At 47.1% G+C, this 25,722-nt stretch overlaps 1 protein-coding gene across 3 annotated transcripts in view; it reads right to left on the reverse strand.

The window, feature by feature from the left end:
- The window catches only part of DMXL2 (Dmx like 2), a 2,034,639-nt gene that overhangs the window by 417,889 nt on the left and 1,591,028 nt on the right, over positions 1-25,722 (reverse strand). For all 3 annotated transcript variants that reach the window (XM_085644194.1, XM_085644192.1, XM_085644193.1), the window contains one exon: positions 11,117-11,177. In XM_085644194.1, the coding sequence (XP_085500320.1) occupies positions 11,117-11,177 (61 nt within the window). The remainder of the gene's footprint in view (positions 1-11,116; positions 11,178-25,722) is intronic.

A 25,722-nucleotide genomic window follows, 5' to 3' on the forward strand; every position in this document is an offset into this window, starting at 1 on the left:
CGTGCTGTGGCGAGAGAGAGGTTATTTAACTTCTCACGGTGCCCACATTCAGCACGGACCCCTCATTCATGCCTTATTAGATGCAATACATCTACCTACTGCAATATCAATTATGAAATGTAAAGCTCATACGAAAGTTACTGATATCATTTCCCAAGGCAATGATCTAGCTGATAGAACAGCTAAACAGACTGCTCAAACTCACATGTCTGACATGACAAAGACAATAGTTCTGACACCAACACATTGCATGACGGTTAAGGATCCCGCTCTTGACGTAATTGACATACAGACACACGCTACACCTGATGAAATAAAGAAATGGACTGAATTAGGAGGGATCCAAACAGATCAGGGATGGATGACGAAGGAAAAATCTATATGGTTTCTTCCCGACTCAATGGTCCAAGTCATCATTAACACAATACATAGTCCAGCGCACCAAGGAGAAAAAGCTATGCTAGACAGCATTCAACACATTTGGTTCAACAAACATTTGCGAGCCGCAGCTAAACAAAAAGTTCGTACCTGTATGATCTGTTGTCAGTTTAACCCAGGTAAAAGCATTCCCGTAGAACAGGGTGGATTTCAGCCTCCTGATCACCCTTTTGAAGTCCTCCAGATGGATTATATCCAGATGGAACGATGTCGAGGATTCAAATATGTTCTCGTAGTTGTTTGTGCTCTTTCCCGTTGGACAGAAGCATACCCGGTCTCAGATTACACTGCCCCGACTACTGCCAAACAGTTAGTTCGAGAATTCTTCCCACGGTACGGTTTACCACGTGTTGTCTACTCAGATAACGGCCAGCCGTTCTCATCCGAACTAATGAAACACGTTTCACTTTTGTTAGGCTATCAATGGAGATTTCACTGTGTCCGACACCCCGAGGCAGCAGGTCTCGTGGAACGACATAATCAAACTCTGAAAATTAGATTGTCCAAAATATGTAGACAGAAAGGTGTCGATTGGGTAGTAGCCTTACCAGTTGCACTCTTTTACATGAGAATGGTAGCGCACTCTCGAACAGGGCTATCCCCGTATGAGGTGATCTTCGGTAGACCACCAAATATGTGGGGGACGCCTATACCTCGTAAAATAACTGACGTTGACTGTAATATGCTGACAGATTACCTGGCTTCCTTGATGTCTGCACTACAATCTTGTCGTTCACAGGTAGCTGCAGCCTTTCCCGACAACACCGAGGTGAAACCCCATGACGTAGTTCCCGGGGACCTGGTGTTAGTGCGTAATTTTGACCGGAAGACTCAGCTGGATCCTAGGTGGAAATCGCCTCAACTTGTACTGCTCACCACGAGGACAGCCGTGAAGATCGAAGGTCGCAAAGGTTGGATACACTCGAGTCATATCAAGAAATTTTATGGACTACCATCCGATATAGAGACTAAACCCTGTATTTCCTCAAAGACAGACTCAAAGCTCCCTTTGGTTGAGCAATCGAACTCAGAACTATATAGACTAAAATTGAGGTCCAGTCAGTCAGACAATTTGATTGTTTAAGTCCTCTCCAAGGTGAATCGGTTGAATTTGTCTCTGACATGTATCCTCTGGACCGGAATAGAGAAAGAAATAATCAAATGCTGCTCAAAAGACATGCGTACTGTAAATCACTGCGTAGTCATTGCACAGTGACGTTATTAATTTTGTTTTTCTTAAATCTTTTAATAATGACTGCAAGCATATTGTTGCACATATATTATCCTATTTCTAAACATGTTTACAATGTTACTGCTGAACATTCTTTTAGTGAATTACCCCCGCATGAGTTGTCATATAGATTTGCGCTGCGCAACAACACTTTTATTAGTATGTTACATCATTCCCATCAGACTAGCAATGCTACAAATTGTTGGATATGTGGCCGACTCCCTCCCTATCAGAACTATAAGGGAGTTTTGCCCCTCTTTCCATATCCGTTCACACACAATGGCTCCTGTGGAGCATGGTTTAGTTTAATTAATTCCTTAGACTCGAATTCCGCAGTTTATCAAGACAACTGGGTATGGGGAAACCTGAACTTAGTTTTGCTTAAGGTCTGCTACCCTAACAAGGAGGGACTTCCCAAAAGAACAGGAACTGATCTAGAAAATGAAGTATACGGATTAGGTAATTTTACACTTAACCTCATGATCCTGAACGTTGAATCTGAAGCTACACCAATCTTACACCAATCTTGTCCGCCATGTCAGTATTCCCAGTAAAAGGGGAACTATGTATAAGAAAGAATGGCTCCATACACATGGGCCATAGTAAATGCACCACTGTGATAAAATTTAGTGATCAAGGCAAGTCTACATTTAGAGCTTCTCGTCATTCCTACTTTATATGTGGCCAGACCGCATATATACGCCTACCTCTAGATTGGGATGGTACCTGTTACATAGCATTCCTTCTACCACCTGTTTTTCTAGCTCCTCCTGATTATCATAGAAATACTCATTTAGTACACAATAGACAGCAGAGAGATCTCCCAATCGTCGATTACACTGAAACAGCATGGGAAAAATACACAGATTTCAATAAAGGTTTCTTGCACCCACTGGGGTGAACCACTCAAGAACTCCATGTACCAGCTTCCCTAGGGGCGACCCGGAGGAGGGGCTAGCGGAGTGCGGTCCATTGCGATTGTTTCTAAAAATGGCTCCCTTGAGTTTTGAGCTGACGAGCTCCTGGACGACGCACCTGCGTGCCTGTGCGGGCACTGAGGCCTTTGACGGTTGCTTGGCGGCCCTCTCTTCCACCCCTAACTATTTTCTCTACTGATGAGGGAAGTTATCCCGAAACCCAAGCCATGTCTCGGGCGATATTATAAAACCCGGGACATGTATCGGGTCTAGAGATCATCAGTCCAACAAGTACTTACTTGCACCCACTGGGGTGAACCACTCAAGAACTCCATGTACCAGCTTCCCTAGGGGCGACCCGGAGGAGGGGCTAGCGGAGTGCGGTCCATTGCGATTGTTTCTAAAAATGGCTCCCTTGAGTTTTGAGCTGACGAGCTCCTGGACGACGCACCTGCGTGCCTGTGCGGGCACTGAGGCCTTTGACGGTTGCTTGGCGGCCCTCTCTTCCACCCCTAACTATTTTCTCTACTGATGAGGGAAGTTATCCCGAAACCCAAGCCATGTCTCGGGCGATATTATAAAACCCGGGACATGTATCGGGTCTAGAGATCATCAGTCCAACAAGTACTTACTTGCACCCACTGGGGTGAACCACTCAAGAACTCCATGTACCAGCTTCCCTAGGGGCGACCCGGAGGAGGGGCTAGCGGAGTGCGGTCCATTGCGATTGTTTCTAAAAATGGCTCCCTTGAGTTTTGAGCTGACGAGCTCCTGGACGACGCACCTGCGTGCCTGTGCGGGCACTGAGGCCTTTGACGGTTGCTTGGCGGCCCTCTCTTCCACCCCTAACTATTTTCTCTACTGATGAGGGAAGTTATCCCGAAACCCAAGCCATGTCTCGGGCGATATTATAAAACCCGGGACATGTATCGGGTCTAGAGATCATCAGTCCAACAAGTACTTACTTGCACCCACTGGGGTGAACCACTCAAGAACTCCATGTACCAGCTTCCCTAGGGGCGACCCGGAGGAGGGGCTAGCGGAGTGCGGTCCATTGCGATTGTTTCTAAAAATGGCTCCCTTGAGTTTTGAGCTGACGAGCTCCTGGACGACGCACCTGCGTGCCTGTGCGGGCACTGAGGCCTTTGACGGTTGCTTGGCGGCCCTCTCTTCCACCCCTAACTATTTTCTCTACTGATGAGGGAAGTTATCCCGAAACCCAAGCCATGTCTCGGGCGATATTATAAAACCCGGGACATGTATCGGGTCTAGAGATCATCAGTCCAACAAGTACTTACTTGCACCCACTGGGGTGAACCACTCAAGAACTCCATGTACCAGCTTCCCTAGGGGCGACCCGGAGGAGGGGCTAGCGGAGTGCGGTCCATTGCGATTGTTTCTAAAAATGATTTGGGATTAGGTTGACATAACCCCAGACTTTTGTCTCCACATGTAGAGCTAAATGTCAAGTCCCATTCTCCCCCTAGTTGCACGTCAACTCACACGTCATGCTGCTGCGCGCGCATCTCTGCCAAGTATTCTTGCTGACATTGCGAAATTCTTTCATGGAACCACCCATTTGTGACATCATACCTAATGACGTTCTTTAGTTACGCCTAGTTACACCCATTTTAGTTACGCATGTATGCCTTTATCTCTGTTATCAATTGTTACGCCTCCTGCATCTGTTTTACTGTAATGCCTTTTCTATAAAAATGATTACCTGTCAATAATATATGTTCCTTCCTTCCTGAACTTTCGTGGTGATGGAATAGAAGGCCCATAATTCGAATTATGTTCCTTTGTATAGGAATAAAGCCCGTTCTGAACCTCTAATACCACGGATTCTGCCTCTTATTTTATTGAGCTATTCTTATTAATGTTCCGCATCAAATTAAGTTCCGGTAATTAAATTATTTACCACAACACACCGATAAGCCTTTGCATCATTTATCACACCACATCTGATCCTTGCTGGCACTGTAATTCGGCACCTTGTGAATTTTACCACATACGGTGGTTGTGCACTGTCATTTCCATTTATTGGGAAGAAATCCCGAGCCACATTAAGGGCATGCTGGACTTCCCTGTCACTGCCTCATATCTCACTGCGGTCTTGGGCGTACGCCCCATGGAATTAGAGGGCATGACTCACACGGACTGGTGTCTGGTGGGTCACAAGCTGGGTGCTGCCAGGCAACTTATAGCTCTCCATTGGAAAAGACCCCCTCCTCCCCCTGTTGGCCATATGGTTTACACACCTCTGGCACGTTATGGCCATGGAGCTCTTATCATATAGAATTGCACATTCTGATACTAAATTTACTTGCATCTGGCAACCTTTAATTGACTATTTCACACGTTTGGAATATATCTGTTTCAATACTGCCAAACAAAGGCCTCCAGCTTTTCGACGGAGTTTACCTAAGTGGGAGAGGCATGGTCCTGGCGCCTTTGACAAGCCCTGCACACATATTTTCGCCCCACTCAGGCCCCCCAACAACTAACCATATTTCACAAACACTTACCCTTCCAAGTGGACAGGAGGCCTCCATGATGATAGGCTCAAATACAGTCTGCCTTCTTGACCTTTTGTACAGTGTTTTCAAAGTTTTATTATTTTATAATTATTGCAGATTCATACAAAGGTCAAAGACCGGTTTGTCCTTCCTGGTTTCATTCTGTTGTGTTTATCGTTATAAGTCTTCTCTGCTTATTATAGTGTTCCATTCTCTGCTGTTTCTCTTGCTACAACAGGATGGACATTATTATGCATGAATAGTCATATGCTTAACCTACTTAGTCGATTTGTGAAAGTTTTTTCAATAAAATATTTTCAAATTTAAAACCTTTACCCTGGTATGACCCAATTTTTTAATTTACTCCGTATTACCACTCTATTGACCTTATCAAAGGTGGCACTAAAGTGGAGGTGACAAGTGTAGAGCCCTGTTCTGCTATTAATTAACTATTGTGCCAATAGATTAATCACCAAAACATTATCCAAGGTTTCGCACCCCTTCCAAAACCCTGTCCGAAACATAGGCAATAGACCATTGTCCTCCACCCAATCCTCCAAAAGTGAGAGTAGGATACATGAGAAGATTTTCATTATCGAGGAGGGCAATGGTTATAAAATGTTTCAGGTTGTGCAAGCTTCTTTTACAGGGGATGTAGGATTGAGCCTCTCTAGGAGTCGGGTATTATTTGTGTTTCCAAAATTGAATTATACAGTTGACAAGAAAGAGCATCCCAAGTCTCCTTATTAGATTTAAATATGGAAATGGGAATCCTGTTGGGGCTGGAAGCAGTATTCATCCTGCTTGGCAACCATATTTACAGTCCTCCTCCGATGTGTTATCTGCTTTTTCAAAGTGCCCAATTTTGCTGTATACCAGTTGTTCAACTGACCTTGCTTGTTCTGTTGCGAGGATGTGAAATGATCACAAGCTTGGAAGCCAGTCTGTTACCCGAAGTGCTTATCCAGTTATCATAGAGCCGGGTTGAGTGCGGGTTCCAATTTATTTTCCTAAATTTTGGTGCCTCCTCCTTCAGTGATATCACTTCAAATCTCTCATTCTGGCTGATCCTCCACTTCACTTTGAGCCTGTGAGAAATTTTGTACCAGCCAATTTGTTGGAATACAGAAGGCGATACAAGTCTGTAGTCAAATAGCGGGTCTTCAACACATGCCTTTATACCACGTGCATTACGTGTTGTATAACACACAAGGCTTTACCCTGCATTGTATGTTGTAAATGCATGTTGTACATATGTATACTTTGTAGATATATATTTGTGTGTGTGCGTGTGCACGTATGCGTGCATGTGTGCGTGTGTGTGTGTAGGTGTGTGTTACTATCCTTGTGGGGACTTGGGTGTGATAACACACTCACGCTGTGGGGACTTGATTGCACTGTGGGGACCTGAAGCAATGTCTTCTAAATGATAAAAAATGGCGTCAGGAACATGTGTGTCAATTTTTACAACTTTTTAAAAAATTGCCTTGTGGGGACCTGTGTTTCATCAAGTGTGTTTATATTTTTGCTCGTTCTGCCCCTGTAGACAGGCAGCAGTATTGCAGGCTTAAACACACTTTACATTTAAACACACTTTGATCACCAGAAACACAGAGTAGAAGCATAGGACAGACATTTCAAAGGAAAAGAAGCATAAATCTGTGCTTGTTCAAATATTTTTTATGCAAATTAACCTTTTCTTCTTTATATCAAAATAAAAAACTATATTTACAATATACCATTGAATTAAGATTTTTTGTGGCTGAAACTTGTGAGTAGTTTTATAAATATTGCTAAAAGCAACTTGGGTCAGTTTTGAATCTCTGAATACTTTACTATTGTCATTTTATCCTTAACTTCAAATAAAGAATGAGTGTCCACTGCACTGCGAATCAAAATAAATAGATTTTTACCCTGTGTAGCCTAGCTGGAGAAGTTCTAAACCAACCAGCTCTCTTGCAGTAACGCCATTACTGGGATTAACTGAAGCAGTTTGTAGCCTTCTTTGTCTTATCACAAGGATTTCCTTTTTTCTTATTTGGCATTATGAATATTTCAGCTAATGGAAAGAGTTGTGGAACATGATACAAAATAAAAGTACTGGCCAGGAACCTAAATGGTTCACAGATTTAAGAGTCCCTAACTGTAGCAGTCACTTTTCAGAGAAAAAAGGATGGCAGAGGTTTTAACTGTTTTAGTAATAGTTTCATAAGCAGCAGATCATCGCAATAGCCAAGCAGACAGCCAGGCTCAAAAACTTTGGCTTGGAAATGAATCTCAATAATAGAATGTATGGGGCAATATAGATAAAGATGGCATGAAGCAACGCTCTTGTTGGGGTGCTCCAAAATCGCTGAAATGGCTTACTGTTTGGAGGCTGAGTTCGTAGCAAAGCACACTTAGCAGGAGGTTTGCCTGCAGCTACGTTTCTTGCGACATTAGCAACAAGAGATTTTTGCATATCATAAAAGCAATATCTGAATAAAGCATATCCAAGGGAAAAACGAATTGCTGTGTGATGTTTTTATAAACTGTCCGGTTTGGGAACTGCTAGAAATAAATAGGTTCTGATTTGTATGGCTCATCCCTATCTTTAGATGAAGCGGCAGCGTGAATACTGTTACATGATATAATCATCACCTATGCTATTTGTGCGTTACAGTTACTTGTGCACCTGAAAGTTATTGTTGTAAGCAGGACCGGCTCCAGGATTTTTTTTTTTGGGGGGCCCAAGGATGCATTTGGGTGGCCACTGTGGGCCCAAATTGTCGCTTCTTGTGGTAGCCTACAAGCCCTAGATTACATCATATCTACTTGCAAACAGTCACCATGATACAACCGATCGATTCTGTGTGTATACAGAGCATGTGGAGAGTTATTTGAAAGAAAGAGCAATGTCTGGACCTAAGTGCAAACCCTCAAATTCCCACAGGCCAGAGGGAATTGGTGTGTGTGTGTGTGTGTGTGTGTGTGTGTGTGTGTGTGTGTGTGTGTGTGTGTGTGTGTGTGTGTGTGTGTGTGTGTGTGTGTGTGTGTGTGTGTGTGTGTGTGTGTGTGTGTGTGTGTGTGTGTGTGTGTGTGTGTGTGTGTGTGTGTGTGTGTGTGTGTGTGTGTGTGTGTGTGTGTGTGTGTGTGTGTGTGTGTGTTGTGTGTGTGTGTGTGTGTGTGTGTGTGTGTGTGTGTGTGTGTGTGTGTGTGTGTGTGTGTGTGTGTGTGTGTGTGTGTGTGTGTGTGTGTATGTATATACATATATATGTGTGTATATATATGTGTGTATATATATATATCCTACTGGCGGTCGCCAGTAGGTAGTTATAGTTAAGACCTATTATCCATAGGAAATTCGTAACTTTTTTTCCAAATAACTTTGGCGCCAGACGACGAATCTTAGTGGAATTTTTAAAACTGGTGGGGCGCTCCGGTCAGCTCCTATCCTGAAGGTTTGGGGGTGATTCGTCAAGTGGGGTCCGAGAAAAAAGGGGGGTCCCAAAACGTGTTTTCTCCATGTTATTTCCCATAGGAAATTTTGGAACAGGCTACAGCCCGAACTGCTGAACGGAATTACACCAAATTTTGCAAAGAGGTAGCCCTTGGTTCAGACAGAGACCTTTTTTAAATGGTGTAAATCCGTTCAGTAGTTCCTGACAAATTCAAAAAATAGAGGTCAAAAAATCAATTTCCCATAGGAAACTTTAGACACAGTTATAGCAAACACTGCAGAACAGAATTACACCAAATTGGGCAAAAAGGTACTGCTTGGCTCAGTAAGCGACCTTTTAAAAAATGGTGTAGATCTGTTCAGTAGTTTTTGAGAAATTAAGAAATAAAGATAGTGAAATCTATGGCCGCGGTGGATCCGCGCACCCTCCCGATCACGAGCTTCATGCTAATTGGCTGTCAACACTCCAAACCAGCAAGTGTTGGCAGCCATCTTGTGCCTCGGTAGCAAGGCACAAGAAAACTGAAAAACAAATACGCAAAACAGGAAAAGGGGGCAGGGTAGAAACGCCCTGACCCCCTAGGCCTACTCAGGGGGTTCCAGAAGGACCCCCAGGGCCAAAAAAAGCATTTAAAAAAAAAAAGAAAGAAAATTCGCGGGATGCGCGGAGGATTCGCGTGATCCGCGGAGGATCTACGGATCCGGCCCCCCCAAAAAAAAAACAAGCACAGGCTCCAGCGTTTTGTGTTAATAAAGCCCCCGGGTGGGCCTGGTCTCGGGGGCAGTTGAAAAACAGTGTGGGGGGCCTAATCCCCCCAACACTTGCCCCGGGGACCGCCACCTTGATGAAATAGGCACGCAGCCACCACGCAACCCCAGGGACCGCCACCCCCCGGGGCAAATTTTTAAATGTGTGGGGGGGCTTCTAAGGCTCCCCCAAGCCCTGGGGACTGCCAACCCCCCGGGTCTTTAAAAAAAAAAGAATGAACCTGTGTGGGGGGGGGGGCACTCTGCAAACGCTCCCCCTGGCGCGTTGGTAAGATGGGTGAAGTAATTCCCCTTGAATACTGGGGGTGCTTGGAGGCCAACTAGCCCACCAGGAAACTCCAGTATGCGCCAGGGAGCTGCATTGCATAGAGGTGTTCAGAGGTCACGCCCCTTTTTACACCTCTCTGCAACGCAGCTCTGTGGCGCTTACTGGAGGTACCTGGTGGGCTAGTTGGAACCCAGGGACCCTCAGGATTCAAGGGGACTTAATCCCGCAACTTAAAACGTGCCACGGGGCGCGTTTGCACAGTGGTGAAGGGAGGGGGCGGGGCCTGAGGTGATATGTATGCAAACGCCCTGTGGCGCGTTTGAAGTTGGGGAATTAATTCATCTTCAATCCTGAGGGTCCCTGGGGGCCAACTAGCCCACCAGGTACCTCCAGTAAGCACCACGGAGCTGCATTGCAGAGCGGTGTAAAAAAGGGGCATGGCCTCCGAACACCTCTCTGCAACGCAGCTCCCTGGCGCATACTGGAGGTACATGCTGGGCTAGTTGGCCACCAGTCTCTGGATGATGTCATCAGTGATGTCATCAGTAATGTCATGAGTGATGTCACTGACCATGTCATGGGTGATGTAATATGTGACGTCATCAGCAGTGCATTGCGGGGGCGCGAGTTATAGTTAGCTGAACTAACTATAACGGGGGAATTTCACAGGTTTTGTACGAGTACAATGTCCAACTAGCTATAACTTTCCCTAAAACCTATGTTTTTTTCAGTGAAAATATATATATATATATATATATATATATATATATATATATATATAAAAATATTCACCCTCCCGACATCCACACCAGAAGTCTTGAATTGGATTCAGTGGAAACCTACTTCATTGGTTCTCCTTCTCTTCCTACCTATCCAGCAAACACAAGTTTGCTCACATGGGCACCTTCAGGTGCCAAAAGATCCTGAGTCATCTGTGAAGTTCCACAGGGTTCCATCTTATCTCCTGTCATCTCCAATCTCTACATGGATCTCAGTGGGACTATTCTCACCAACATGTTGAATACAGACAGCTAAATTTAAATTGTTTTCTGCTCTAGACATCCTAAGCCTCAAACACTGCTTGCAGTTCAAAATTGGATTGACAATTATGAACAAAGTGTAACCTCTCACTCAAAACGACAGCTAGAGAGATATGCACACACTCATTGTCGGGGAGTGTCAGGCCCACATGAGGACTTTTTTTTTAGGAAATTCTTCTATGGAGGAGCAGATCCAGTAATGCCATTGTTCGACGTATCTGGTTGATAGAAACATTTGTTTATCAACTTTACACAATCATCGAGGCATAAACAACTGTAACACAAAGTAACTTACACCTACATTTTCAAATAATAATGATTTATTCTTAACACAATATATGGCACACTTGCAACAGAGTAACAGACTGCATGAAGCACCGATAGGTTGAGCTATCGAAGGCATGCCTTTTTACTCTTTCTAAATTTGAAAAAAAGCAAATATTATTTGTAACTTTATTTTGCCCAATGTTACAGGGAACTAATAAAAATGACTTACAATACTGGTGCACAGGATGTGAAGCCATTCTCTTGACATTATTCAAATTTCTCTTCATAAGCTGTAATTTAAAAGGAAGGCCAAGGTTAACTTAAGTATGCACGCAAGGTCAACAAGAAGAAAGTTAATGATTTCAAACATAACCATTATGATTGTAATACTAATTCATTTGTTCATATTCCAAAGCACTAGAAACTACTTGAAATTCTGCAATCTATATGCATAAAATATGGTTCCACTTGTTGCATCTGTTTAGTTATGAATTTTTATCCACAAATGCATTTTTTTATTTACCTATTACCATTAACAGCCCCCATTGACGGATATCCGCAATTTTGCCTCTCACTAGCGTAGTCAATGGGGTCCTGTATTCCAAATTTCCTGCAGTTCCTTGGAGAAGAAAAAAAATTAAGTGGTCAAAATGGGATGGGTTTCCCATTTTAGCTCCAGTTGGAAACTATGCTGCCATACCCCTGGACAGATTTACAAAAACATGGTATGAAAGTAGGAGGTGAAAAATTACATTAGGTCTTAATTTTGAATTAACCAAAAATGTTTTCCAGAGCGGCTTGAAATCTATTAGAACCAGATTTGTTTTTATCAGAATCAAGACAAAAATGTCTGGAAATATGTGAACTGATTTCCAGGTGGTGATTTTAAACACGTCTCAGAGAATATGAAAATGTGACACGGATTGTTAAAATGGAACACAGGGTAGTGTTCTACTGCTGAAAAGGCTTGAAATTCTCTAATCCTATGAGCCACGTTAATCTGCACTAGGAAAGCAGTCTTCCATGTCTGATGAGGTAATGAAGCCTTCTGAAAAAGTTCAAAAGGAGGATGTAGGAGAGTAGGGTCTGCTTTCTATGTTCACCCCCACTTTTTGCTTTTGCTTCACTGGTTTTCGACTTAGATGTGGCTGTGGGTCTGCTAATCAGACCCACAGCCCAGCTGTTCTCTCTCTAAATTCACTATGCACTTTAGGTGCATAGCCCAATTGGTAAGGATCACCTTTTTGGACCCTGTACAGTGTACCTTAGGTACCCAGGGCATAGGTGTACCCTAGACCTACCAGGGGCTGCAGCATGTATTATGCCACCCCTGGCTGGCCTTCCATTATGACACAACTGGCTGATCACTCAGCTGGGGCAAGGTTGTGTAATCACCCCTTGCTTAGGTGTAGTATTCCTATACCTACCTTATATATAGACACATGGGTAACCTATCAGTCACTCCTATGGCAGGCCTTAACAATCCTGAAGTGCTTGGTAACATGTGAGATGGTGCTCTAGCATGAGCTGAGCCTGTCTGCAGCTTTCGGAACCATGTCCTTATAGCTGTTCTATGATATCGCCTACCATATACTCTTACAGTGCCTTATAATCCACGCGGTTATGGTAACTATGGTTTGGCTTTATCAAAACATGTCGTGTAAGGTGTCTAACACTTTGGAATACTACCCCCACACCATTTCTGGCGATGAGGATAGTATTCCTCCCTTCTAGAGAGAGAAGACATGTTGAAGACCTACTACCCGGTTAAATTTAACCAGAGACCCAGCATCACAAAATGGATGCTGCTGCCACAGACACGAGTCTGACCTCCTGCTGCTGGGAGACCTTCCAGCGAGGGAGGCTTGGACAATAGGTTTCCTGCCTTGGGAGGTGCTAGCACCACCCTAGACAGGCCTTAGTGTATTGGGGCAGGGAGGGATGAATGAAACGAGACACTACCTGGGGCACACAAGGTGTTCCACGCATAGTCCAGTTCAAACCGGTGCTGGGGCACACCAGCCCCAGTCCTGGTGCAAAACTGGACAAAGGGAAAGGGGTGTAACCACCCCCCCTCCCTGGTCCCACCCATAGGAGGGACCTAGCAGGTAACCCAGCCCCCCAGATTAGTATAAGAGTGGGAGCTGAGTCCCTAGGACTTTGGATTATCCTGAAAAACTGCAACTTGAACAGAAACTCTGGACCTTCGACATTCGACTACGGAAGAAGACTGAAGAATCTCCCTTGTGGCTAAGGAGTGGCCACCCTGTGCAAACAGGCACCATCAAGCGACCTGCCGTTTGCTTTGCCCAAGTTCTACGAGGAACCGACTGCAGAGCCCGACCAGCGCCTTGACTTCCAGACTTCTCCGACCCTGATCCACATCAAAGCTGAGATCCGTGGAGGCGACGAGAGACGTGGGACCGGCTACCTGGGAAAATTGGCGACTTGCTTCCAGCGCAGCTTCTGAGGCATCCTCGAAGTTGTGCTCTGGGGATTGAGAAGCCCCAACCCCGAGCACCATCTGCACAGAAGATCAGCCCTCCACACTCCATGAGTTCTGCGTGGGGCCCTTCTGCATTTTCCTGCTCGACGCGCCTGTCCGGTTGCTTGCCCGTTGGCTAGTAGCCTTTGTGACGACGAACCTTGAACTTTCCACCGCTGGTTTGGCTCCTCCAGACTGGCCCTTGCTTCCCTGCAAAAGAGAAGCACCTCAGACCTTCCTGGTCTGCAACAGAAGCGAATCCTTCATTCTGCGTGGGTTGCGCTTGCCAAGGCTTGTTGTGTCCCAGCTCGACATCGACGCCGCCGACAGCAAGAGCCCTCGTGGGACAGCTCGACTCCTGGTTCTGGTCGTCCTCGACGCCTCCTGGTACCCGTGGCTGCTGCGACAAGCTTCACCTCTTCACCTGCATCTTCACGACATCGCCTGGTTCCTTCCTGGTTCCTTCCCGGCTCCTAGCTGGTGACCTAGACTCTGTCCCCTCTGCTTGCAGGTATCCTTCCTACTTGATTCCATCCTTGGGATCCACCGGACACTTCACTGACTGCCTGTCAGCAACTTTCTTCAGGCATCCATAGGACTTGACGACGAAACCCGACGCAAGTTCACACCTATGCACCCGCAGCCTGTGGGCTAGGTAACTTGAGTACTCCGGTGCTCACAAGGGTATTGACTATCCAAATGTCTAGTTTCCAAGTCTCTAACTCCTAGTTCCTTCCGAAGTGTCCTAAAACTCTTAATTTCTAAATACTACTATTACTATCGACTTTAACGCATTACGCATGAGTGTTTCCACTCTGCGCCTGAATCCCGTGGGCCTCCCACTGCCTAGCAACTGATAGGATTTTGTAGCCCCAGCGATTCCCTAGGCCTAGGCCTAACCTGTGTTCGTGACAGTGGTTCTTATACCACTTACTTAGTATATGGTTTGCGTGGCCCCTAGGGCCTAACTGTATTACTTACCTGTGTGACTTATGTATGCTTAAATAAGACTGTGTTGTACTTACCTCGAATCTCATAAAGAGTGCTGAGGGTATTTTGACTAGAATAAATACATTCTATTTTTATAATATATCTGTTGTGGTGTCCTTTCATTTGGTATTCAAGGGGTTGCAAATGGTATAACAGCTGGCTTCACATGCCATACAGAGTTTAGTCTAAGACTGCTCTTGTCCATGCTACCACTAGGATAGCTGGTCTATAAGGTTGACTTTACAACCAATCACCATAAGGGTTGTTTGGACTGATACAAGGTGTACACTAAAACTAGTGACATCATATATCAGGCCAATTTCTCACAGAGGACACATTCATCTTAATAAAACTAATTTAGTTCATAAACAGGCGAGGGCACACTTACAGGAGGAAACTGTTTATTTTCACACATCTTAAAGTTTTTTATGATGGGAGTTCTAAAAAGGATGCTTAATCCTGCCATCCACTGTCCTCTGGTGGCCCTGAAAGGTCAGACTAGGAGGGTTTGGCGGCTGCTGTGGTGGACTGGCCCGTCCGCTGGCCCCCAGAACCACGGCGGTGGGTCCCACGTACCCGGTCGCGCAGGGGCTTAACAGCTTGCGCCGGCCTGTGGCTCTTGACGGCACGTGACGGAACACCCCTTCCATAGCCACGAAAGGGGTGAAAAGCAGACTGCATAGGGCGAGAGGTCACCTTGAGGCCCAAGGATCTGGCCGTAGCCCTAGAATCCTTAAAGCGCTCGAGTGCTGAGTCTGCCACATCACTGAAAAGGCGACGACCATCAAAGGGCATGTCCAGTAAGATGGATTGGACATCCCCGGAAAAACCAGATGTCCTCAACCAGGGCTACTGACGTGGAAACCGCTCTGCCTAGTGAGTCGGCGGTATCCAGACCACATCTGATTGTGAATTGGGCTGTGTCTCTACCCTCTGCCACTGCGCGGGTGAGAATGTCCCGGGCCTCCTCCGGGCACTGTGGCAGCACTTGTGCCACCATCTCACACACTGTATGTGTATAACGGTCCAAGAGGCATGTGGTATTCACAGACCGCAGCACTAAGCTGAAGGAAGAAAACAACTTCTTCCCAAGATGGTCCAGCTTCTGGGGGAGCAGTAGGGAATGCGCCTTTAGAGGACGAGGCTTGAACCACCAAACTCCGTGGGGTCAGGTGTTGGGAGAGGAGAAGTGGGTCACCTGGGGCCGGGCGGTAGCGTCGGGCAATCATCCTGTCCACAGGGGCCCCTGTGCTAGGCTTGGACCAAGTGCCCAGAAGGACGTCCGTGGGGGCTTTATAGAAGGGCAGAAGGGGTTCCGAAGAAGCCGCTGCCGGTTGAAGCACCTCTGTCAGGAGGTTAGTCCTGACTGCCAGTAGGAAGCTCCAGGCAAACGGCCTCAGCTGTCCTATGCAACACCAATGCATATGACGCTCCCTCCTCCGTAGCCACGATAGGGGAAGAAAGCATGCCAAGGTCTAGGGAGGTCTCCAGACCACTGGCGTCACCCAGGTCCCCTCGCCAGTCTGGCTCGTCAAGTTGATCACCTAAAGGGTCCACAGACCCCTCACAGTCCTCACCCTCGTCTTGCCGGGGGTGAGGCTGGGGTCGGCGGCACGACCGGCACCGGGGGGGTCTTCAACCTGGATCGGCTCTGGGGAAGGTCGATCGGTGTCGATCGGGATCCGCGGGGCCTGAAGGTGCACCAGGGAAGACAGGCTGCCCAAAGATGCTGTGAAGGGCCTCGTAGAAAGCTCGTAGCTGGGAAGGGGACGCTCCAGCACCGGGAAAAGAAGGGAAGCGCAGAGCCACCCCATGAGCAGGCTCCGAAGATGGAGCTGGAGAGTGATGAAGCTTCGGGTCCTGCGTTGCGTCATCCGACGGACAGGGAGAAGGTGAAGAGCAACGCTGCTTCTTTGCCTTCTTTTTGTGGTTCGACTTATCCGAAGATCTCGAAGACTTGGAAGACGTATGATGGTGGTGGCTCCACGACTGATCCTGAGATCTTCCTCTCGACTGGCACCTCGAACGACGCAGAGCCGACTGCCGGGCCTCCAACAGCTTTCAGGACCGCTCCCGCAAAGACTTCGGATTCATGACCTGACAGTCGGAGCACTACTTCGGGTGGTGGTCGCGCCTCCAGGGACCTGAGGCATACGAGCTGGGGGTCCGTAACCGACATCAGGCAGTTACAGGCCTCGCACAGCTTAAACCCAGTACATCCCTCGTACACCAGGAGTCGGTAAGGCTAAAAAAATAAAATTAACTAAAAGTCGAGAAAAACCGAAGTAAAAAAATGACTAAAGGGGTAGCTCTACCTGGTTCTGCACAAAGCTGGCGAGGAAAAAGAAAGAACTGACGTAAGCGCGCTGGGGCGGCGTCGGAGTAGACACCGCAACATCATTCGGGCGACCACAATGCCAACGATGGAAGCAGCGTCAATCTACTCCACCTACCGACGCGAAGGGGTACTGATAAAGAAAAATCTCTGGATCCAGTCTGAAGTCTGGGGGTAATTCTAGGGTAAGGATTCTATAACTGTCTCTTTCAGATACACAAGAATAATTTGAAATGATCCGGTAAGTAGCATAAATGAACAAGTTACTTACCTTCGGTAACGCTTTTTCTGGTGGATACAGTATTTGCCTGTGGATTCCTCACCTTTTAAATCACCCCATGCACCCCTTGTTTTCGCAGCATTCCATTGAAACTTTTCTCCATAGCTATCCCACGTCGAAGGGGACGTCAAAATGGAACAGCTCCGAATTCAAATCTCACTGAGGCATGATAAAGGGAGTGGAAGGAAACCTATTGTTAAATAACTATGAGAGATTTAAATAGAGAGGGTTGATCTGGTAAACAGAGAAAAGCCGACAAGGCAGACAAGTAGTCTTTAACAGTAGCTACTGAACAACCCTGTTGAGCCAGGGAAAGAGAGAAACTCAGAATATCAGACAAATGGGCCTGTAAAAGATCAATCGATCTCTCTCCACACCACTTAACAAACTTGGCCCACCTACCAGAATAGACAGATTTGGTGGAGTGTCTTGTGTCCAATAAAATAACATCAACCACATCCGGCGGGAGAGAGAAAGAGCTCAGATTGCCCGTTCAATCTCCAGGCATGGAGGTGCAGGCTCAGGAAGTGGGGGTGTAAAACCTGCCCCTGTGACTGTGAGAGGAGGTCTGCCCTGAGAGGGAGAAGGAGCGCAGGGTGCAATGAGAGGTAAAGGTCGTCTGTGTACCACACCCTCCTGGGCCAATCCAGAGCGATCAATATGATTTGGGCCCGGTCTTGACAAATCTTGCTCAGATCCCAAGGAATCAAGGGCATAGGAGGAAACGTATAAAGAATCTGTAAGCCCCAAATCAAACTTAAACGTGTTCCCAAATGCTACCCACATCGGATACTGGAGACTGCAGAACGATGGGCAGTGTGCGTTCTCGTGAGTGGCAAAAAGGTCCAACTGAGGGAACCTCCACATCCTGAAAATATAATGAACCACCTACGGGTGGAGACGCCACTCGTGATCGGCTGAATACTGCCGACTGAGACTGTCCGCAAGCACATTCAGCTCTCTGACCAGATGATTCACAATGACGCAAATCTGATAGTCCTGAGCCCAGGACCATAGTCGCAGAGACTCCCTGTAGAGACAGTTTGACCCTACTCCTCCCTGCTTGTTGATGTACCACATAGCAGTAGTGTTGCCCATCAGGACCTAAATCGACTGACTGCAAAGGGAGGGAAGAAAGGCCTTGATAGCAAAACGTGCTGCCCGCAATTCCAGAAGATTGATGTGAAACAATCTTTCCTCTGAAGACCAAAGGCCCTTGACCTCCAGATCCCCCCAGATGCGGTCCCCACCCATGAGTGGAGGCATCCGTTATCATTGTGGCCACCAGAGAAGGAGGTTGAAACGGCTTCCCTTGAGTGAGGTTGTCCGCAACACTCCACCATAACAACTCAGCTGCAGTGTCTCTGGAAATCGTGACCACCTCCTTGAGATCTCCGTCGTGTTGAAACCACTGCCTGCGAAGGCACCACTGGAGGGCCCTGACGTGCCAGCGTGCATGGTTGGCCAACAGTATGCAGGAAGACAACAGACCGAGCAAGCGCAAGACCTTTAGGACTGGAACAACCGCTCCATTCTGAAAAAGTGGAATCATAGCCAAAATGTCTTGAATCCTCTGCAGAAGCTGGAAGGCACGACTCACATTAGTTTCCAGTACTGCCCCTATGAACAGATTGCGCTCAGAGAGCACCAGGTGCGATTTGGGTAGGTTTATCGAAAAACCCAATTTGAACAACAGACGCGTTGTTACTTGCAAATGATGCAGCACCATCTCTGGTGATTTTGCTTTGAGCAGCCAGTCGTCCAGATAGGGAAATACAGGAATCCCTGACCTTCTGAGATGTGCTGCTACCACCGCCATCACCTTTGTGAAGACCCGAGGTGCAGAAGTAATATCGAAGGACACCAAACTGGTGGTATTGAGACTCCAGCCTTAAAATGGAGAAACTTCTGATGCGACTTAAGGATGGGAATGTGAAAATACGCATCTTGCAAATCGATAAACACCATCCAGTCTTCCTGTTGCAATGCCAAAAGAACCTGAGCCAGGATCAACATCTTGAACTTCTCCTGCTTGAGGTAAAAATTTAAGACCCTGAGGTCTAGAATCAGCCTCAATCGACCATCCTTCTTGGGAATCAGGAAGTACGAGGAGTAGCATCTCTGACACCTTTCCTGTTCATGAACCACTTCTATTGCACCTTTTTGCCGAAAAGATAGAACCTCCTGCTGTAGTAGCAACAGGTGCTCTTCTGCGCACCAACCCTGATGGGGAGGGGGGGGAAGGGAGGGGAGGGGGAGAGGGGTGGATCTCCCAGAAGGGTAGGGAATACCCATTCTCCACAAGCTTAACACCCAGAGATCTGAAGTGACCTAAAATTCCAAAGAAAATGGGACACCCGTCCTCCCACAGGACAAACATGCTCTAGGATAGAGGAGCTAGAGCCGCTTTCCTGCCGTACCGGTTGGAGGGGCAGGAGAGCAGGAGGAGGAGACTTGCTGCCGAGCCGTACCTCACAGACCTCTACCTTTTCTCCTGTATTACCTGTACAGGGGGTTCGCCTGCTGCTGGCTGGCTCTAAAGGATAAATTCCTGCCAAAACCGTGAAACCTGCGATATCCAAAACCCCTGGACTGGGACTGGAGACCCAACAATCTTGCTGTGGCTCTGCTATCTTTAAAGCGCTGCAGCGCCGAATCCGCTTTGGCACCAAAAAGACGAGATCCGTCAAAAGGCAAGTCCAACAGGGAAGCCTGGACATCCAGTGAAAACCCAGACCCCCTTAGCCAAGCGTGCCTCCTGGTCACAACAAAGGAACCCATTACCCTGGCAACAGAGTCTACAGTGTCCAGACCCGATTGAATGACCTGGCGGGCCACAGCTTGAGTGTCAGAAAGTACCTCAGAAAAATGGCCCTGACCATCTTCTGGAAGCTTCGGGAGCACCTCCTTCACTGAGTCCATCAGAGCATGGATATAGCGACCCAACAGGCATGTCCCATTTGTCAACTTTAGAGCCATACTAGCCGAAGAGAAAATTTCTTTGCAGATTGCTGCATACATGTGGATTCTCTATCTGCGGATGTAGATGGGAATGAGCCTGCAGATGTTTTAAAGGAGCAAGACGCTTGGACTACTAAACTCTCTGGCAATGGGTGGATGGATAGGAAAGCATGATCCCCCGGAGATATCTTATACCTCCTCCCCACAGACGTGGACACCGCAAGAGCAGTCATTGGTTTCTGCCACACCTCCAAGACAGGCTCAGTCAAAGCCTCATTAAAAGGAAGCAAGACAGAAGGGAAATGAAGCATCAAGATGTTAGATTTGAGTTCAGCAGTAGGCAATGGCAAATCTTGCAGATCCGCTGCTTTCCTAATTACAGAAAGATACGAAGACACCTCTTGCATTGGAAGGCCTTTTTGTGAGGAGAGTTCCCATTCAAGAGATGTATCCAGGCCACTAGCCTCCTGCATGCCCTCAAATTATTGTATAGGGTCGACAATCTCACCCTCTTCAGCCTGCTCTTGACACTGCTCCCCTTTCCTCAGTCTTTGTGCTTTACTTCTGGACCTCATTCTTGGGACCTACGTCGGGGGTGCCCGACATGGCGCTGGTGACTTCGGGACCGGCGTTGATGGAAATTTCACCAGAATAGTAGAGGACGCCGGAAAAGGTCCTGCAGATGCCACACGGCTTCGGTGAGGATCTGTCCAACCGCACTCTTCCCTCAAGGACTGCACCGGCATCAAGCACCTCGGCGTCGGGAGAGGCCAACTCCCCGAAGCCATTGGCATAAAAGGCATGAGAGGTGCCTGAAGGAAGTGAGGTGGCAAGCCTCCCAAGAAGTATGCAAGCGGACCAATGGGGCAAACCAGTGCACCAGCATGGTTAGCCGCTCTGGCAAACAAGCCAAACATTGCATCGAGGAAATGCGACGGATACGTACCCGGAGTCGGGAAGGCAGGATATCCTGGATCCGGTAATGCAGGTTCTGAGACTGCTCAGGGAGGCAGCCTAATTGGCTCTGGTTGCGGAGCCGGAGACCCTGGAGCCAGAGGCGGAGTGGGCGGCGGCAGAGGCGTTGTTTCTCTCAGCGCCAGTGAAGCTCTCCAAGCCGGAGACTGGGCTGGAGTCACCTGAGTAGAAGGAGAGATTTCATCATTGCGATGGCGTTGGGAGTTCCATCCTTTGATGAATGGCGTTGAGATCCATGGCGCTGGTTCTTTTTATGTTTCTTCGACGACCTCGAGGTATGCAGAGACAGGACCTCGATCTCTAGTCTGTTTTTTCACATTACTGTCAAACAGCTTGGCCTTCCTCTCCTTTTCCATCAAGGTTTTTGGAGGTATCCTGAACTGTTTCAAGCTCTCGTCGAATTCTCTCTTACGTTGTGTAAGATACTGGCCATTTTGGCTTCGAGCCTTTTCTTCTTTTTCTCGATCTCCAAAGCGTGTGTTTCTGCGTCAAGAGTTTCTGACAATCCCTTTGAGGATGATGGCGCCTTTCCGCTGCTTGCGTTTCGGCATCAAAACTTTCAGGTCTTTACTTGGTGGATGACGACGGCTTCTCTGTAGCCGTGTGCATCGTGCCCTGTTTGTCTGTTTCGACCTCTCTTGCTTTGACATTGAGGCGTCTTTCCCTTGATCATCTTTCAACATCTTGTTTTTTTCGAGGGTCTTTGCCGCTCCGGAGTCCTTGCTTAAGGATCCTACGGGCTATTTTTTCTGCGACGCAATTGCGGTCGTCAAGTGCCTTGACGCCGATGCTGCTTTCACGGTTCTGGAGTCTGTTTTTCGTGACTCGTGTATTGCCTTCGAGGCCGAAGGCTCTCTTACATCTTGCAAAGTCTTCTGTTTGACCTCTATGATTTGGACTTCGACGTCTGTGTCGCCAGCTGGCCCCTCTGCTACATTTTCTTCGTCGTCACTGGAGAGGCCCAGGTCTCTCAGCGACGGTGGCGCACTCTGGCCTTGCATGTTGTAATTGGCTCTTCTCAGCCGCTCTCTTACGCTCAACGTCTTTGGTGCAAATGCCGAAAACGTGTTGCAGTCAACACTTCAAAGATCCACTGGTAGGTAGAGATTGCAGACCGGATGCTGGGCCTTCTGGGCGTATTTATGGTGGCAATTAAGGCAAAACTTGAATGGTGTTTTGTCCATTACCACGTACAGGGAGCCCCATGTACATTCATTTCCGGTACGGCGTCGACAAAGCTGACTTTCCGCTTCCCTGCGCCGTCCGGCACCTCGATTTAACGTACGGTACCTTGAATGATCGTCTTTTTGATGTTTTTTTTAATTTTCCTGTAATTTTCTTTGACTCTTCTTGGAGCTCCTTCCGTAACTATCCAGACCCAATGGCGGAAAAAAGAATCTGAAGATGGAGATGGGAGCTTCCGGAGGAAGCAAGTCGACGCCATACAGGGACACTAAATGGTGGTATGTCAACGCACACCAGCAAGCAAAAAACAAACAGGACATATACAACAATTCCAGACCCAACCACTAGATGCATGAATAATGCACAGCATGTGAATCCAGAAAAGATTCATGCTGGAAAACCACATCTGCTGTTCCCAGACGGTAAGAGGAATTTAAAATGCAAATATGGACGATATGCATTGCGAGCCTGCAGCATTGTGTATTCATGAAAAGTATTATCATTAGTGTCGACAGCCGGAAATGTGACCCTGGAATAGAAAACGTCCGCCTCTACAACAAAAAACACAGGAGCACCTGAATTAGGGACTCCATGTCGTAACAAATGCTGAGTAACTTGCGGACGGCAGTTAACACGAATGACAATGGGCTGTGCCATAACTAATTAAGGAAGGAGTCAAAGCGTAGCACAAAGAGGGTTATAAAACCTTTTAATATTCAAGCTTGGAAAACCAAACCTAACTAGGTACTCCCTTGTAACTGTGGAGGAGAAATCTCTAACACCACAGACGTCTCTGGGAAAAGTTGCCAGAGAATTTTGGACAAGCTCTAGCACTACTCAGGGTTCCGGCAAGTAAGTACCACATCAAACGCTGGCAGCGCCATGCTGCAGGGTTTCTGCTCCAGAATAGAACTATGCTAGGAATCATAGAACATCAGTATGTAGGGACTGAGTCACCGTACCACCTCATGAACTATGAGTCAGACTAGCTATAGCGTCTCACTTGCCCGCCTAACCTTACCAGAGGAACAAGTGAATTAGCTCCCCAGGATACAACACTCTCAATCATCTAAGTTATCCTGGTAGCAGGACACACCATTTCGCTCACTCACTCGCACTTGTCCACAATAAAATAACCAGGAGACACAAAGGAAGTTTAGAATATTAAAACTATCGTGCTCTGAGATGCAGTATACGCGCCACAATTAGAAAACAAATGCATAATAAAATACTGTTAGCATGGTTAATGATCCATATACCATAAAAAGCCCTGTCATTTTATAGGACAGAGTGACCTAAGACCCTCTAGCCTACTACTAAAGCTAAATGATTATATATAAAAGATCTCTGGGATTACTTGCAGACACCGAACCTTAGCAAACACAGATGGACATCCTACATCTCAGCAGGCGCAGTGCTCTTGTCTCAGAACTCTGTTTCCATGTGTGTTTTTGGTTCATGTGCTCAGCTATATGGCAAGACATGTGCACAAAAACACCAGCAGCATTCTTGTGTTATGTCTAGGCATCTAGTGCCTGGCCAGATAGAACAACAAGGATCATTGTTTGAGTGGGTCTGTGGTGTTCAGACTAAATCTCAGGAAATGAACAGAATACGAAAACATATGCAGGTTCTGTGTGAAAGTACAATGTGGCACAAAGGTAAGTATGTTTATATAGAAACGTGTGCAAAGGAAAACAAGGCCTACAACGTGCAGTCTTGCTAACATAGGGGAAACTGCAATGGGCCATGCAGGAAACACACAACTGTGCATTATCCCTGGCCTCGAGGTGGCTTGTTTCTAATCTCCCTCTTCGTAGGTATCGACTGGTTATAGAACCCTAGTCCCATTCCCAGCTGCAGCATTGTACTTGATCGGGGGTGCTTTGCATCTCTTCTGTGGATGAGGAGTTGGGGTGCTGTAATGCTTCCATTAAGAACTCTCATTGTCTGACCACGTGTAGCGATCCCTGCCCTCTCCTAGCCTCCATGAGACACACTGGTCCTTCATATCCAGCCCATCTCATCAGTTCTTTCCTCCACACCTTCTCCTTCAGGCACCCCAGGGTCTTCTAGTTCCTGGCTATTTCCCTTTTCGCTAATATTGGGGCTAGGTCCTGAAACTTGCTTGTGTTCTTAGTCTTAGCTGTATGTGGGAACCAGTTTAAGAGAGACTACCCAGGAGTGCACTGAACCTCTCGTTCGGTAACCTCAGTCAGGACCCCTGCAATCGTCTCCCAATAATCCACCAATTTTGGGCATCCCCAGAACATGTGCAGAAACTAGTCTCCAACTTCCTCACCCCTGGAGCACTTCGCATAATCAATCGCAAAATACCTATTAATACTCCCTGGAGTGAGGTACGCTCTTTGGATACATAACAATTAATGAGCTTAAATCATGCATTTTTCAATATTTTAGGCATGAGGGCCACATGAGTCTCCCAATCATTCCCCGTGATGGGAATCCCAATGTCTTTTCCCAGTGGCTCGCAGAATGTCTAGCTGTAACAGCATATCTCTGTGCAGTCGCCGATAGAGGCAAGTGACTGCCTAGTAAGTTCCCGACGAGGCAACAGCTTTGTGAAAAAGAAGTATGCATTTCCTATGAGAAGCTGAAGGTTTTACCAAAAGGAGACAAGGGGAAAGTGCTTCTTTTAGGATCAAGGGCCCTCAGACACCCCAAGGGGTCTCATACTTCATCATCGGGCAGCTCCTCGTTGGGCCAGCGATTAAATGCCCAACGGGCCCCACGAGGGGCCTCTTTGCAGGAGTTCTTTTCTCTTTTCTGAGGTGGAGATTTGTGTGTGATGAAATGGATGTGTGGATGTAGTGAGTAGAATGGAGGGAGTGTGCGGTCTCTGTAGTATAGAAGTCTAGACACCACTAAGTGCAGCTGCGCCCCTGGCAGGTGCAGCCAAGCTGGAATCCTGTGACCCTCTCCAGCGCATTGAAAGAAGAGAGAAATCCCTCTCTTCCTCTCTTACTACCTCCTCTCGGAGCTATTGCTTCAAGTAGGCCACCATGTTTGTCCCTTCAGTGCGCTCCGGGAGGCCTATGACTTGGATGTTATTCCTCTGTAGCCTGTATTCAGCTCTGGGTTCCAGAGTGAAGACCTTATCGTCCATGGTAGCAAGTCTGTCTTTTAAAGTTGATATCCGAAGGCACATCTGATAACGTACACTCCATATTGGTGACTCCTTCCGCAAGGCACTGATCGCCATCCTTCAGGATTGCCAAGTCTGCTCCCAGAGCATCAAACTTTCTCTAGTGTAAAGTGCCTCTCTGGAGACACTGATGGCCTGCATAATGTCTTGGAGTGTTAATCCCTCTTCTTGGGACTTCTCCTACAATATTGGGAGTGCTCCTGCCCCTCTTCCAGTGATACTCTCTGTTGCTGTCAGTTACCTAGTCTCTGGGTTCCGCCGCCTTGTCATCTGGCCTATGGGGGCCCAACAGTATGTCAGGATCTACAGTTTTTATGGGATGGGACCCATCCATTTCTTGCCATGTGCGGGGCAGCGACATGATGAACACCTCCTCTACGTGAAACAGCAGCACTCAATGGGCATCAGGGCAGGCCAGTTCACTGTGGGGTAAAAAGCGAGCTGAAGTTCTGGATACT

Source organism: Triturus cristatus, chromosome 3_1 (assembly GCF_964204655.1).
Source record: "Triturus cristatus chromosome 3_1, aTriCri1.1, whole genome shotgun sequence".
NCBI classification, from domain to species: Eukaryota; Metazoa; Chordata; class Amphibia; order Caudata; family Salamandridae; genus Triturus; species Triturus cristatus.